Raw genomic sequence first — 17,472 nt, forward strand, 5'->3', positions numbered from 1 at the left:
CAATCCCTTAAAAGTCTTTCCCTTATTCTTGGAGCATGAGTGTTCTCAGTGGCAGAAGGGGGGTCACTAGGGACTAGTGACCAACAGACAGTGTCAGATTTGTTTCTTAAGTAGCAAAGGTCAGAGGTCCTTAGGAAGACTGGGCAAACAGGTGAGAACTTTACTTCTAGAGTTAGAAGAGGGTCCAGGGGATTCACAGAAGAGACCCTAGCACAATTCTAGCAGTGGTACTGGGTGCACTGGACGAGAGGCCTCCCAATCACAGAAAACACCCCATAGTTACACAGAAATCCTAAGAGACTTAAGGTAAGTACATACCCAAGTCAACACAGTACCTCAGCACTGAATAAGATTTTGCAGCAGCAGGGCTTCAGGATCTGCAGCCAAATACCCAGTCAGTGTATTCCTTGTCGTGGTGAATGAAAACAAGACCTCAGAAGGAACTTTGCAGCAGGGATCAATGAAGAAGGCTCTAGGCAAGGTTTTCCTCGTGGCTGAATGCGGTTCTGCGGTTTTGGTGCCTTTTCAAGGAGCATAGAAGAAGACAGAAAATCACGGTTGAATTCTCATCGTTACAAAGGGCCAGTACTCTGTTGAGGGGACTTTTCATACTCTATTCGCGTCTCTGGAGATCCACCAGGATGCCCGCGAAGTTTCAGTGAGATTCAGAATTCAGAAGACCGTGCACCGCACAGTGGCTCGAGGTCCTAGGGTATTGGGGTATTGCAGCAACGCAAGTTCACAGCAATGCGTGGGATGGCTCAAAATGCAGGTCTTCTTGCGTCTAGTGGGGCTCACCAGGCTCTGGGGTCAGGGTCATCGTTTCCGGAAGCCCCAGGTCGATTGGAAGGAAGGGCTACAGCAGGCTCCGGTTACACAGCAGACTCTCTGGTCGCTGGAAATCCTTTCATCTGCTTTTCCTTCATCATCCTCTTTGGTTTCGGTTCCAGTGGTTGACTTGTCTTCAGATTCCAGGTTCGCAGTATTTAACAGGAACAACTGAACAACCTCTGTATTCTCAGTACAGGGGACATTTTGGTAAAATGAGCACCCGTGGGTGCCTTTACTGCAGCTGTGCACACAGCCCGCGGTTAAGGTGCACTAAATTAATACAAGGTATCACAGTTTTGGTGTGAACGGGGATACATTTATCTTCCGAGCACTCCACGTAAGGTGGGGTGAGCTGGCTTCATAGAATAAAATGTAAAAGGGATCCAAAGATCCTTTCTACCCTTGGGAACTGTAGTTCACTCAAGGTTAGCCAGAGAAAGTTAAAAGGGGAGCACCTAGGGCAACCCAGCAACAACAAGAACTTACTGCCAAAAAGTTGTTTAAGAGGATAACTTTAAAAAGACACTATGGAGCGTCTAAAAATGACACCCATAAAAAGAGTAAAAGATTCTGTGAGTGTGGAAAAGGGTTACCACTCTCAGAGGTATAAAGTAAAAATATCCCACTAGTAAAGCAAACAGTTCTGGGGTTGTGCCAGGTCAGGAAGATTTAGCATTTCTATGAAAATCTTACCCAACAGTCTGCAATTCAGGAGGGGTGTGCTGCCAACTATCTCTGCCTTAATGCCAGTAAAACAGAGATCCTCCTTATCGGAACACCAGCTCCCTCCTTTACGCTCTCTCTCTGGCCGCCCCCTCTGGGGCCTCTTCCTGCTCCTACCTGTGAGGCTAAGAACCTTGGGTCATCTTCGACTCCACCCTCTCCTTCTCTCCTCACATCTCCGATATCTTTAAGAAGTCAAACTATGAGCTGCACCTCCTCAGAGGTATTCTTCCTTTCCTCACTTTCCCCCAGAAGCTCACTGTCTCCAGAGTTCTAGTCCTCTCTCAAGGCTGGACTACTGCAACTGCCTCTTTCTAAATCTTCCTGCCTCTACTCTCCCTCCTCTAATAATTATCCAGAACAGGACTACAAGACTTGTCATTGGCCTCAAGCCCAGGGCTTGTATCTCTCCAGCTGTGCAATCTCTTCACTGGCTCCCAGTGGTGGCAAGGATCAAGTTCAAGACCCTCTCCATTGTTCACAAGGCTTTCTGGGGCCTGGGGCTGCACTACTTCCAACTCTCTCTTCCTAAGTATCTCCCATCTCGAGCTCTCTGCTCATCCACATCCAACTCTCTAAGGGTCAGTAGCTTTTCCAAGCAGAGGGGTGGGGTAAGATCTCTTTCTTCGGCAGGGGCCTCCCTTTGGAACAGCCTCCCTGCCTCTCTCAAACTTGCGCAGAACCATCTACGGTTCTGGAAGCAACTCAAGACCTTCCTCTTTGCTTCCCCTTTCGTTCTTCTTCTCCTCTGCTGATGACACATCTTTTCCACGCACTGGCCGCCAGGCCGCCCTTTGAACTTGGGCCCAAGTCCCTGCCTGTCCAGTTGCACCTTGCACTGCCTCTTGGCTCCGCCAGCACCTGTGGACTGTATCTGTAACCCTACAGTCCCCGCTCTTTGCACTTATGAGCCACCCGTAACTAGGCTGGCCTCCCAAAATCTGTCCACCAAGCCAGATTTTCGAAATCTATCCTTACAGTGGGCTTGGGCAAGCTCCCAGCCGAAATCTCGGATAAAAGGAGGGCTCCTGCAGCCATTCGACAGATCTTCGTTGATGTCATCATATTTTTCCATTGAAAAATAAACATTGGGTCGTATTAAGAAACGTTACCAGCAGTGATAATACACCTTTTGTTTATTCTCCTTCTCTTGGAAACATTGCAACACAATTTCCTTTCCACAGGAAACATTTTAAAGATTCTCCAGATCTGACACAATATTAGGCAAGACTAATATGAGGTTTACGATACATTTGGGTGACAACATTAGAGCTTATTATAGCCTGTTGATTTTATAAGGATTAGGGTTATGATAAACGATCACAAACAAAGGACTATCAGCTGAGGCCCAGGATAGGATTAGAGTTCGAGCTAGTGTTTAGACGTATTAAACAAAGAAAAATCACTAAACAGTACTGGATGTTAACAGAAATAATATAGTTGGCTGCAACTGGTGCAGAATTATATTAATATGAATAACCGTGCATGTGCTTATTGAGAAGAATCAGTAATGATTTCCCCAAAACCTCGACCTGGGACCTTCCTCATGTGGCATGGGGAAGACAGACGCTTCCTGATCACAACCTTGGGGGTAGTGTTCAGTGGGAGGATCACTGGGAGAGGAAACGCATCAGTAGGAGGAGGAAAATCCTCTGTTTACCTTTCCCCACAACCCTAGTCTTTTAATGGCTTATTGCAAAGTAGAAAGAGTTAGAAAAATCAACTTTGTTGCCAAGGACTTCAAGTCCCCAAATTCTCTCAGTACTGGGACGAGGAAAAGGGATGTTGAGGAACACTACTGTGGGAGCGGTCTCCTAATTAGTGTAGATGACCTACACTTGAAGGTAACTGAGAGGCATAAAAAGCCCCCTCAGGTGCAGGCATCGAGAGGACTAGAGCAGCTGAAGAGGAAGAAGCAGTGCAGGCCGTGTTTGCACCAGAGAGGGAAGCCTGAGGCGAGAGAAGACGGCAGAACCACTCAAAACACCTGAAGAGGTGGCAGGTCCTGAGCGAGCCTTTGCCTTGAACTCTGCCTGTTGCAGAGGTCGCGCAACGGGAAGCTTAAGGAAGACGTTTGCCCGATAAAAATGTGTTGTGCAGAGTGTGTGCAACAGAAATCATCTGTAACAAGGGAAGTGTACCCTCTTTGGAGGTTGCAAGTGGCTGGTTTGCAGCTGGCCCTCTCCGGAGCAGAAGCAGCTCAATTCCTCATTGCCGTGAGCAGAGGAGGCTGTCTACGCGACCACGAGGAGCCACAGGTACCGAAGACCTACAAACACCGAACAGAGCGCAATTGGGCGCCTTACCTCGTGAGTTCACAGCCTTCAGGTGACACTGGAGCGCTCCAACGCTGTCCGCGTGTTCACAGCAGGCAGCTTCACTTGCATGTGAGTGAAAGCAGCAGTAACAGTATTTTTGAATACCGAACTATACGAAACCAACAACAGTTATACTTGCTAAAGTAACTGTGTAAATAAGCGCATGAGATTGTTGAAAGCTCAAAAACCCAGTGGGGAAGCTGTAAGAGGTCCAAAGGCTTACAAGCAATACTCAAGGCAAGAGTGTATAAACAACCAGCCATCCCAATATAACTGACAGTGCTCAAGCCAAGAGGGGAATACTGAGAGGCTTAACGGTTGTAAGACTTACTGCTTATATGCTATGAAACACAGATCATCAGGTGATAGAAACCTAAATTCCAAAGCCAAAATAGAAGAAAATGTAAACTATCTTTTGTTGCCCATTTGTTTGTTGGTGCAGAGGGGAAAGAAAGGTGCAAACAGGCTGCCCTTCTTGAGACGGTTTTGCAGAGGGAGAGGAGCACCACTGAAGCACTTTTCTGTTCTTTTTGGTGAAGAAGTGAATGGGCAGGCAAGTAAACCTGTACAGCAACGAGTTGTCTAAAAGGGTCTGGCAAAGGAATACACCAGGTAGTAGTTGATGCAAGTACTAAACTGTGGTTCTAACAGAAACAACTTGTGTTAATTTGTGGCATTTGAAGAATTGGGAAAGCTTCTCGAAGAAAAATTAAAATTCTTTTGAAACCAAAGTTGTTATTCATCCTGACAAAGACATTTGTCGTTATTCATCTAAAGAAGATAAAGGTGAAACCAGTTCTTCCTCTAGGAGGAGTCGAACAGACAATTCCTCTCAGAGATCAAAAGTTGTGGCAAATTATCCTGTACTATTGCTGTTTGCTTGCAGAAGACAATGTGAGACAGTTCTTACTCCAGGAGAAGTTGGAACTTACTATTACTTTCGATACCTTATTGAAGCAAGGGAACTTTATGTGATGAAGTACAAATGCTTAAGAACAGTATTGTAGCTTTGTGTCAAACAGGATTGTCTTGTTTCTTCTGAACTGTGGCAAAAACCCTTGTTCAGATCTGGGGAACGGAAACTCACCCGGGTTATAAGAGACATTGATCATATTGTGAATTCAATCAATTGTTATATCTTACTGAGGAATTGAATTGCTATATAGTTCCTTATTGCTTTATTGGTTGTACAAGTGTGAGGGACAGATATCATTTTGTGAGAGTGTTTCCTTTAGTCTATTTTAGGGAGGAACATCCTTGACAGGGTAGGGATAGGGAGGCGTTTATCCAACCTTTATATTTAATAAAATGGCTAACGTTGAATACTCTTTACAAATTTTTCTAACTGACATTTCTGACCCTTCACATTATTTAGAGTCAATCCCTTCTACCCCAAAATGCAACCACACTCTAATGGTCTGTCCATTATTGCACAACAGCAGGAGTGCAAAGGGGGCTACAGGCTGTGTCTACTGTTGTCTCAATATACAACTGGAACTGATCTGGCCTTAGCCCTAGTAGAGTGAGCACTTAATCTTTCAGGAACCTGGAGACCAGCAAGTTCAAAAGCCTTAGAAACAGAAGATACTATCCACTGGAAACGGTAGCTTTATTTGCACTCTTCCCAGAGGAAAGACCACCATAACTAATGAACACATGGTCAGATTTCATAAAAGACTTGGTTCTCTCCAAGTAGAACCTTAAAGTTCTTGCCACGTCGAGATCTGCAAAATCTCCACTGCTGCAAAACAATCTCCTACGGGAGGAGGTTCTCTTAACCAGGGGTTAAGATAAACCCCTCAAAATGCCACTTGACAATTTCATTTGTCAAAGAGAAAGTCGCCTTGCCTCAGAAGTAGGTGGCTATGCAAGACAAATAATGCTTACAGGATTGCCACTCACTGCTGAACTAGGGCTTAGGTCTTGGAAAGGAAGTGGAATATTCCACTCAAGAGCAGGTGGAGGTGAGAAAATCCCATCTGCCAGGGTCAGTAAGATGCTACCAAGATTAGTCTTCAATTGTGGGCTTCCATGAAGGTGCGTAGAAAAGGTGGCAATGCATAAAGTCTTCCCTGACCAGTCCAGGGTGAAGGTGTCTCCCAGAGAGTGAAGGCCATCCCCTGGCATGAGACTTATTTGTGACACAGACTGTAAAATATAACCCTGTTTGTGAACAACTCGGAAGATGACCGGCTGGCTCAAATAACTCAAACATGCTTTTAAAAACATTAAGACAGGAGAAGGAAATGATTAAGGTGGCTTCTCAGAACATATCTTTTTGCTTGATTGGCATGAGGTTTATTACCACAGTAAAAATATTTGCAGACATAACTGGAAACAGGCAGATTAAAGCGTGAACGGTCTTCCTCAATGCTATCTTTGGTAGCCGAGAACCAAACTGGGACAACCTACCACCCACCTGACCATTTTTCCATTCTAGATCTCCAACCTTGGTTATCCTTACTCACTCCATCCTTGAATCATGGTTGAATGCTATTGCTATTTTAATGGAATGAGTACAATGTCTTAAAGATTGATCTAGCACTTTGACAAAGTGATATTCATAAGTGAGGGAAAATACACATTTGTGAAAATAACGCAAATCATCTACATAGAACTGGAAGAATCACAGAGCTTGCATAGAAACTAAGAAATACAATAAAAGCAAACAATGAAAAGTGGCTTATTATAAGTTAATTGGTCAGAAATGGTTTGACGTTGGTAAAAAGAAACATAACATAGCACAAGTGTTCTGTGTTCTCACAAGCAGTAGCTAATAGAGTGCTTTGAGTTCTTCACTGGATGATGGCTAAAGATTCCGCAAAAAGAGGATATCCATTGAAGATTGAACACTGAAGAAGTGGAATTTCGACACCCTCACTCACTCCAAGGAGGGTCCTGATATACAGTGTGGTGGGACTCAATGGTTTTCATCTCCAAGGGAGAGCATTTTGTGTGTCTGTAGGTGTCCTCATTAAAGAATACTTGAGGGAGTCATAACAAAACCCTGGGAGAAGATCTACAGGTAATTAATTACGTGTCAAAAAACGGACCCCAAAGTACACACAGCACCTCCATCAAACCTTACAGACAATTCAGGCAAACTTCTGCATAAAATAAAAAATCCCTCCCCGGAATCAAAACTGACCTGTCAAGGAAGCAGAAGTCTCCAAGGAGACGGTCACATTCCGGTCACCAAAGCTCTCCAAGGTGATTGGCACCCATGCCTCCCATGGTGGAGAATCCAGACTCATGCTGCACTCAGTGCTGCCAGTGCATATTGTCTTCTTCTGGAAGGACTGGGGCATAGTGACCAAGCCCAGTGTAATCCGCACAGGGCAAAGCACATTTACAGTGTTAGCTGCACAATTACGGACACGAAACTTCAACTTCAGCGTGTAGGCCGGAATAAAAATTCTAAAATGGGGTGAGAAGAATTATCCTTTAAATATTCTGTATAGTGTTTTTATTTTTGAGGTACATTTGGTGGACATTTAAGAATGCTAATCCCTGCCACCCCCTACAGAAATTCCTTGATGCTGTGAGGAGACATGGAATTGCATAGCCATTATCCTTGACTCCAGCAGTGTTGGCAAATCTATTGTGTCCCCCCCCCGCAACAGCAGAGAAGAACAAAGTAACAAGAAGCAGAGGACAGGAGATATGGTGGGTTAGGTGGTCGCAAGGTGCTGCAAATATTTTCAGTGGTTCTACTTATTGCTGACCAGGGACGTCATTTCACCAAAATGCCAGGGGTAGCAGAAGTGACATCACATGACCCTTGACCTCTGATGACATCACAGGTAGTGTGACCCCCCCCTCACCCCAAAGTGACATCACTAGAAGCAATGGAACACTACCTTTCACCCCTTGACAAAACAGGAAGTGACATCACATAGCATTGTTCCTAAGTACACTACGAAAACTGTGGTTACGATATCACTGTAATGTGATATACATTTCATACAAGAATGGATCACCATATGTATCATTAAGATCAGTGTGTATAGGCCCATATTACCAAACTACGGTAAATGCAAGCAGATGTCCAAGGTCAAATGATAATGATGTGTTATTATATAGCCCTTAAGTGCTTTATATAGAACAAATATACATACAATATCACCCAACTTGTGTTGGTACTCATTGAGCAACCTCAGTAGGATGAAAGGCTGAGTTGGCCTTGCCAGGATTCAAACCTGCAACCTGCCGATCACACACACAAACATCGCAGTAGCAATCGCTCAACCCACTGAGCTATCTTACAGGCTTTAGTTATCTTACCGGCTATAGTAAAATGAGCAATTACATATCTGAATGTTCTCAAAGTCAAATTACAGTCTGTAGTGGATACCATTAAACTGGTAACAGATTTAACAGCAGGCCAACCCATCTGCAAGTCGGTTGCAAAGTTGGCCACATGTCAAGCCTGCCTGGATCTACTTTTCAGGCTTCAGAGGTTGGCAAAATACATACGAGTGGGAGTGTTCATAACTGTGTATTAAAGATTTTAGAGTAGCGCAGGGAAAGCACTTGTGACCACATACATGCAAACAAACATCCTGAACAGCATGCAATGGAGATAGGAAAGAGACACATTATAACAGAGCATTAATTGTGGAACAATGAAATCAAGGACCACTTTATGTCAAACATTTCTACAATGTACACAAGCTTTTAGGCAAAAGGATTTCGTCAAGTGACCAAGGACACCGAGATGGAAGGTCTTGTGATGATCGTAACGAAGATAAAAGGCAGAAAAAAAAATGCTGTAACTTCAACTTGCGAAAAGCAAAATACATAGTCCGAAATGGATGCTTATTCTACTCGAAATACTTTTAGGACTTTTTTGTCAGTGACTCGCCCCCTGAAGTGTGCCCGAAATAAACCTTAAATGAGTCTACCAATTATTGTATAGAATTCCAGAAAGACAAATTATTTGTTATTTCTATTCTTTTTTATTTAGGGACACAACACTTCTAAAAGTGTTAGACTTGTTGAAACCCCTGCTTTTCTTTTAAGAGGCCTGAACAAGAAAGTCAGTCACTCTAGAAACAAAGAGCCACATTGGGGGAGGGGAGGACAAGGGAGAACAGAGGGTTAGCAGGGGAGACCTCAAGGGTCGCAGTTGCGAACCCCAAATGACATCTCTGTTGCTGGTATTAACTTTGTGCATGCATGTAATAGGAGATCTCTTCGTAGATTAGCATCATCAGAATATTGTATGCTTTTTTGTGCATTTAGCCTGGCTATTCCAGACCAGGGTGCAAACCTTGCAGGAGAAAAGTAAAGCAATTTACATTTAGGTGCCGACTACTGCTAGTTTTAATGGAGCACCCCCTAGGGTGAGCACCACATTCACCATCTCTACCTTTGAACTACCGCAGAGCAAACTATACAAGGCACAAAAACCAGAATGATTAGAAGTGTGGCAATTTAGGGGGCTGTGTGGACACAAGGGATTTGTACTGTGCTAAGCATTGGAATAAGGAGTGATCAAGCTTGGCTCGGACAGTCATCAGTCTTTTCATTTGGCACCTGCCTATGACTGCCTGCTGTCAGTCCCAGTGGATGAGGTCTGCTGCTTGTGACCCACCTTTGTGTCCTACACTTGTGCCATGAATCCTCTTCCGAAACCTCTATGTTATTTGTCTAGCTGGTTGTTAGAATGGATTACTAAAATCTGGCCTGGTGGACAGATTTCAGGAGGCCACCCTCATTATAGTGAACAGGGGAACTGAGAGGTCAGCCAAAATTGTTATGGAGAATTCTCATTTATGTGCTAATTCCCTTCAGCCTTAGAGACCGCCAGCTCTTTTGCTGGACTTGGGACTTTTTAATTACATTTTTTCAATTTTGATTACATTTTCAGTAAGGACAGCAAAGAAAGATTACAACATGTATATCATCATAACCTACTTCACCCCCTGACCCCACCCCAACCTGAACCCAACCCCCTCCCTAACCTGCTCAACAGTATAATGGCTCTACCAAGTTCACTTAAACCTCAAAACGCTCCCGAGGGGGGTCGCATTCACTCCGATTAGTGTGGCGTTCAGTTTGTGCGTGGTGACAATGTGTACAGTCATGGCTCCACCCCCCTCAATGGGCCGGGCAATCCCTGGGTTGCTCTATTGCAAGTACTTTCCACAAAAGTCTGACAATTGGTCCGCACAGACCCCAGATCCCCATGTATTGTAGCTGTTACGCTCTCCATCAAATATACATTCTTGGCTATGTTAACCCATTCCTTCTTGGACAGAAGTAGCTCCTTCTTCCAGTGAGTGGCCAGACATGCCCTCCACACCAGAAGCAGACCATGCACCATTTTCAGTAACTGTATATACTCCCCCTCCAGCTCAAACAATATAAGCATCAGAGTTTTAAACCTCATGTTCCCATCCAAGTCCTTGATGCAGCTGAGGACTTCCTTCAAGTATGACTGGACCACTTCACAACCCAACTACATATGCCAGTAATCGGCTCTCTTGCAACACCCATGTCAACACATAGGGCTCACACTTTGGAACATCTTGGACCAGGTCGTACTGCCACCTGTGTAACAATTTAACATCATGGAGTTTGTATTAGCAGGAGATTGACGCCTTTGCAGCTCCCTGGCACATTCTCTGCCACGTCTGGGGGAAAAGAACCACGTCAAGGTCTCCCTATCATTTCTTTTTCAACCTGCTGGATGAACCCACTCTCGTGTCCACCAGGGCCCTGTACAGAGAACCAATCAGTCCCCTCGAATCTCTGGCAGTATCAAGAACCTTCTCAAAAGGCTTGAGGTCCCTCTGGATCTTTTCTCTCCAGAACTCCCTTGTGAAAACACCATTCAATTGCAGATACAAGAAGACTGAGAGCCTACCCAACCACAGGGCCTCCTCCAACTCCTATAGTGTAATAAACCTGCCGTCCCTCCGCAGCTGTCCAACCCTTTCCAGTCCAGCCTCATAGCACAGCTGAAACCTCTCAGGGTTCGTAATGCGTGCCTGATCCCTGGGACCCAAGTACAAAAATATTATATTATAAGCCAAAAAACACACTTTGGAAAAGAAATCAAACAGGAAATATTATCACACAACACTCTTAATATAAAACATATATACAGTCAACTTTGGTTATAGAAATGTTATGTTATTTGGCATTTATATAGCGCTCTATATATTATTGGTATGACCTCAAAGCGCTGGTAGGTTCAACGGCCTCGGGAACGGTAGTTCTGCTCAGTAGAGAGAGAGCGTGTCATAGGGTGTGCCAGATGTGTGCAGCTGATGTAATTGCCGAATGGTAGCTGCATCCTAGCGTTAGGTGTGGTGCTAAAGATATCAGTTGGATGTGTGCATGTAACATATCGGTCCCTGCGCTGTAGGCGCGCTGCTCGTATAAACACACTCAGGTGGTGTGCGTCTCCTTTCCTCCAACGCTGGAGGTTGCCTTGGAGACGCGGTGCTCGCGTCTCTCAACTCTGCACCGAGTCACGTGTCAGGTCAGCGGATCACGGCACGCCGAGGCCACGCCCCCGGCAAGGCATTCATAAACGCCACTCGTGCAGGAGAACGCTGCTTCTAATTAGAGTTCCTTAATACTTCTATTGCAACCTCGTATTTTGTTTACCAGACCCCGGATTTCGACTCAACTCCTCTGCTTGCCTACTCCTTCGGATTTGACGAACCGGTCCCCGTCTCCGTACCGGTGATTTGAGGACTTTTTTCCCTTGAGTCTTCTTTGCCTACTGCAGCGTTCTGGGGATTACTTTCGTACGCTGCAGTTTATTTTTGTTTGGTCCTGTTCGAAAGCATCAGCACGCTTCATCATTGCCAATCGTGCTGCCCATTTCCAACTGGCAATCTATCTCCTGGAAATCGAGACATTGCCCTGTCATTCTTAAGGTGAGCTTTCAACACTTCTGCCAACACTGTATTTTCATGCGTTACTTCAATCCTACTATTTGATGAACCAGGGGTATTATTACCTTGTCTCTTGATACCCCTTTGGAACTTCCTTCTTTGCTGCCAAGTGGACCTTTTTGATCATCCTTACCTAAATTGAGACTCCTTCTGTGTGGAACTGTATTCTTTGGAATCATTGTGCACTTTCGACGCTACCCTGGTTAGTGCACCATCCCGGCTCTAGTTTGCGTTCCGCATGCCGCCCGGGGTACTTCCCTATACTAACCTTTCCTCTTTGTTATTTTCTCCTGTCGTTTTCCAAATCCCTTGATCCTTTCCTGCCTCACATAGGGTAAGAGTTCACTAGTGTGTTACATTTCAGCACTGAATTACCACATAGGGGTTAACTGGTTCCTTATTGTTTCTCTAATTTCTCCTAGCTGTTGGCTAAATTGTTCAGATCCATTCCATTCAATCTTTTCCTGTCCATGGTTATGCAGGTAGATAATTACCAAGGGAATAGCTGTGCTTGAATTAGCCCTTTTCAACTGACTAACCCGTTTATCATTTCCCTTACAGCCTTGGCGTAGCGGTGTGGGTATCTCCGCTCTTTTGAGTAATCAATCGCTCTGTCTGTCACCTTACACAGCAGAGGGGTATATTGCCTAAAAGAGGTCCTCAAGTTGAGGAGGCCTGGTTCTGGGTGTATCCCTTTTGGGAAAACACCACAGCTTGGGCTGAATAATTATCCGGAGCAGCTCCCTCTTATCTGTGGAATTCGAGGTCGAGCAACGCCACGGCCAGTTCAGCTATCGGTGAGTTACAGTGCAGTATGGGTGGACATCCAGACTGGGCTCTGGCTGCGTTAGGCCTGAAGGACGCATTTGTGAGCAACTAGGCCGGAATGTGCTCCACTAGCTGTGTTTTATTAGGCTGATGAGGTGTTCATGGGGTCGTATTTGTATGTGAACTGCTAGGCCAAATTAGTCAGGGGTATAGCTGTGTTCTAGTTGAATGATGGTGTATAGTAGAGAGTAAGCGTAGTGATGTGATTGGATGGTTATCTTTAAAGCGCCCGAGACCAGGTACATGATCAGGATTGTGGGGAAAAGGGCGACACAAGGCCACAGAGACATGTGGCTGGGCATTACAGTGACTGGAGGGGGGCGGGGATACGGATATATGGCAACAGCATTGGAAGCAAGGATGCAGGGTTCACAATCGTATCTATTCCTTGCATCCATTTCATCCAATTATTCAATTGTATCAGTTCCGCCTGTCCTATCCATCCCGTCTATCCATCTATCTATCCATCCATCGCATCCGTACTTCTCTTCCATCCATCGGTTCATCTCTTCCATCCGTCCATCTATTCCACTCTTTGCTTCCCATCCATCCATTGCTTTCCATCCATCCATCCATCCACCCATCCACCCATCCACCCATCTATCTATTGCTTCCCATCCATTCATCCATCCGTACCCTTCCTTCCATCCATCCGTTCATTCGTTCCCTCCATCTGTTCCCCGTCATCCCTCCGTTCCCCGTCATCCCTCCGTTCCCCGTCATCCCTCCGTTCCCCGTCATCCCTCCGTTCCCCCACCAATACACACCAATCACCTATACATCTGAGAGGGAAATTAAGTTGTTATGCAATGAGAGATCCAGTCCACAGGAATAGAAGCCCTAACTTTATGAGCCCAATCCCTGAATTGAATGGGGCCTTGTGCCCAGAAATCACAAAGTTCCTTTAGGAGAGGGGAAAAAGATAGGAAGCATTATTTTGGTGGTGGGAAATGTTCCAAAATACTTCATGAGGATTTTACTGGCAAGTAATATACTTTTGCTATCAGTTAGAACAGCTTTTTAAACAAACGTTTAAAAAGCGAAAGACTAGAATAAATCAAAGTTCATCACAAATTTTTACAATGGAGGAGATAGGGGCACCGTTAAGTATTGAGACTACTCACCGCCCTTACTCTTATTTTCCCCAGAGGATTTGGCAGGTCGGATGGGGAACGCTGGAGGTAGGTTTTCCCAGCATTGGATCCAGTACAAGATGCCCAGGAGCTGCAGATCAAAGATCGTTTCGGTCAGTGCAGAAGCGGAGTGTAATCATTTCCGAATAAGAAATGCAGCAGGCACTGATGCAGGGATCTACAGGACACTCTCACCAGACGGTGGATGGCTGGTTCCAGCGACAGTCAGCGCACATGGGCAACAGCGGGTGTCTCTCCATCCTCAAACAAAGACTGACTTCCAGGACAGGATCCAATGATGCTGGGAAGCTGAAACCTGGCAACAAGCGGACTTGGAGGACTAGCTGGCGACAACCTAAGTACCAGACAAAAACGCAGAACAGCAATGCTTCTGGCACGGTAGCCCAATTCGGAGCTGGTCAGTCCACCACGTGGTCCAGGGATACATCCGAAGCCTCCAGGTTGACGGATTGTGAGAAGACTTTGAGACTGCTTGGTCCCATCAGTCCAAGGGACGAGGCACCACCAAGGGTCTTCCGAAATCAGGTAGACCAGCAGGGCTTGATATGATATGGCATTTATAATGCGCCTGTACACAAGTGTTTCTAGGCGCGACTGTTGGGAAGAATTTTCATTTTAGTGCTAAATTCCTCCCACCTTAGAGACCCCTAGCCCTTTTTCTGGACTTTAGGACGTTTTCATTTTAACTCTGGAGTGAGCAAGACCTTTTTCTCACTCTCTCATGTGTTTTGACCAGATTTGGATTTGGCGTTTCCACTGTTTTTGGAGTCTGGCAAACTCCATATGCATCTACCTTTCGTATGGTGACACATAGCACCTTCAGTGCAGTGTCACAGAGAAATCCTTTGGTTTACTCATATGGTTTAAATACCTTTTCTTGGATGAACTACAGTTTCCAAGAATAGTAAAGTGAAATTAACTTTGCTTACCTTTTCTCTTTGTAGTTCCAGCACCCCCCATTTTATGTGGACTGCTGGGGGGTTACCTAGTAGCCCCTTATCCTACTCTCTCAAGTAAACATTTTATTTTACCCTCACTACATTAAATGGCTGGTGGCAGTGGTTTAATGTTTCCTACCGCAGGCTGAAACCTCAGTTGCAGTACAGCACCCATGGGTGACCATTTTGTCAAAATGGTTCCTGCCATGGACCGGCTGACACAATCTGCCATGTCCAAACCCGACTGAACGGCCTCACACATGGCATCCTTGCCATCCTGAACCATAGCAAGGAAACCATCCCGTTCGTCCCCTTCGAGAATACGTTCAGCCGCTAATGCAACACAGTTCCACAGAGTGTGTGTGAAACGAGACAAGGTACATATGGAGTTGGCCGCCTGAAGCGCCATACCCCCTGAAGAAAACACTTTCTTCACCCAGCCGTCAAAACGCTTGTCGTCCCTATCCAGAGGGATGGTAGGATACGACGCCTGCTTTGCCAGGGCCTTAGCCGCCTGCACCACCAAACTCTCCGGAGTGGGGTGCCTGGACAAGTAGCAGGGGTCGCTACTGGCTGGATGGTATTTTCGCGACAAAGACTTTCCCACTGCCGGGAGACTCTCCGGAGCAGTCCAAGCCGCTGCCACCCTTCTCTGCAGAGCCATATGAAACGGCAAAATCGGGTCAGTGGGGGGACCAAGATCAAGGATGTCCGTGAGATCATCCTGAACGAACTCCCCTGGGGGAGCTGACCAACCCAAGTACTCGGTGACCCGAGACATAAGGCGCCGATATGAAGAATCGGCATGAGTGCCAGGCTCCGGCCTACAAAACTCCACCTCCGGAGAGGTGTCCAGTCCACTGGCATCATGCAGTGACTGCCTCAGGTCATCAAACTGACTATGGCCCGAGATAAGCTCATCTGGTACCGTAACCGGAACCAAGCCGTCATCAGAGCCTTCATCACCCTCTGAAATGTACTCCAGGCGGGGAGAGGAAGACAACTGGGGACCAAAGCAGTGTCTGACCTTAGCCAGAGCCTTTCTAGGGGCTAACCCTGTGCCACGGGGCCCCTCCGACACCGGCGTCAAGGGCGTTGAGCGAATCGGCGTCGACGTCAGCTGCAACGCCGCCAAAATCGGTGGCGTCGACACAGGCCTCGAAGTCAGAGCTCCGAGCGTGTCTCTCGACGACCTATGCGCCAACAGCATCGAGACCCCCTCGGAGGCAGAGTGTCATGACCGCAGCCTCCAAGGAGTCAGGTTTAGCCCAACTGCCTCGGAAGCTGGGTCACAACTTCATTTCCAGGCACCCATCGGCTCCCATAGGGGCCTTATGGACCTTGTCCTGGAGCCAGTGGCGCCAGGCTCATAAGGGGACTCAGTCCCGGCACAGGACGTGCCGGGCTCATGATGTAAGGAATGGTGCTTGGGTGGACCTACCTGCTGCAGACCATGCTGCTCACTCACCTGCAGGATGAAATCCTCATCCATCCATGGCTGGAACTACTTTACACCTCTGGGTGTGGCCAGCACCACTCCCTGGGACTGGATACTGGAACTATTCTGGAAGCTGGGACTTCTTACCTGGGCAAGGCTGCTGTGGAAGGAGACACCTAAGCACTCCAGTAAGCTATTTAAGCCACGCCCGATCAGAGCAACGTGCTTCGCGTTATTCTGCAATAGCAGCAGGACGCTCACCGTGTCAGCTCCAGAGAATCTTCAACTTCTGCATCTGGGGAAGAAAAATCCGCAATCTTACCTTCCGAAATACCATCTTCGTCTTCAGCAGCATCTGAAAAGGGAAAAGAACACCAGGTTAGCACGAGATACAAACCAGCGCAGCACTTACCCGGTCCATCGGTGCATCTCAAGCCACGGTCTGCAGCTTTCCATTTTTCCCGGCACCCTGGGGAAGCAAAGACATTGGTTAGTAAACCTCCGTGAAACTTTCCTTACCTGCGCTGCATTCTTCTCGCCTCCACCGACGCTGCTACTCGCATCTGCAAAACAAAAGGACATCATTAAGAAATACAAAACTCCATCTATACGCACGTGTTTTGGGCAGCGCTCATCTTTCTCACTCCTCGGTGCATTCCTCGACATCCATTTTTCTACCCAGCTGCTTCTGCGACCTGAAAAAGGAAAAGACATTAAGAAGTGCTTTTAACTTCGAATTGACATTTTCTGCTTACTTGCCTGCAATACCTTCGCCATTCCATCGCTCTCCGGACCTCCATATTCAAGCAACCGCCGTTCATGCTGCTAACAACGGCCTAGCTCCAAATCTTCATCCTCTGCAACCAAGAGGCTGGACAATTAACCAGTGAAGTAACTGGCTTCGGCGCCCCTGCACAGACGCAGGATGGAGAGCTCCGCTTTCACCTACATAAGGTGAGCACATTTAGCCTACGAACTACTTGGGAGTACCAGGAAGGGGAGGCAGCTTACCCAGTCAGGCTTATATATCCATATTAACCCCTTGCTCTCATAATTGCAGACACCTCACCCTTCAGATCAAGATCTCAGTGAGGAAAGGGCCTTTCCAGGGTGGCATTCGAGGCCTGCGCGTGACCCTAGAAGACTCCGAGAACCCCCAGCCCAGACCTGCGCCTCCGAGGGATTCAGGTGAGCGTTACACAGAGCCTTGAGAGAAATCGTCGACGACCTCGGCGCCACAGGCGTCGACGACTTCTTCGAAGACGTCACAGGCTCACGCAGTCTCGAGCGCGTCGAGGACCGGGACCTGGAACGGGCATGGTGAGAACG

At 46.6% G+C, this 17,472-nt stretch overlaps 1 protein-coding gene across 3 annotated transcripts in view; it reads right to left on the bottom strand.

Moving 5' to 3' along the window:
- The window catches only part of PGAP6 (post-GPI attachment to proteins 6), a 1,624,027-nt gene that overhangs the window by 1,337,908 nt on the left and 268,647 nt on the right, over positions 1-17,472 (bottom strand). For all 3 annotated transcript variants that reach the window (XM_069646777.1, XM_069646775.1, XM_069646776.1), the window contains exon 5: positions 7,021-7,289. In XM_069646777.1, coding sequence (XP_069502878.1) covers positions 7,021-7,289 — 269 coding nt within the window. The remainder of the gene's footprint in view (positions 1-7,020; positions 7,290-17,472) is intronic.

The sequence above is a fragment of the Ambystoma mexicanum genome, chromosome 2q, assembly GCF_040938575.1.
Source record: "Ambystoma mexicanum isolate Mex_15411 chromosome 2q, UKY_AmexF1_1, whole genome shotgun sequence".
NCBI classification, from domain to species: Eukaryota; Metazoa; Chordata; class Amphibia; order Caudata; family Ambystomatidae; genus Ambystoma; species Ambystoma mexicanum.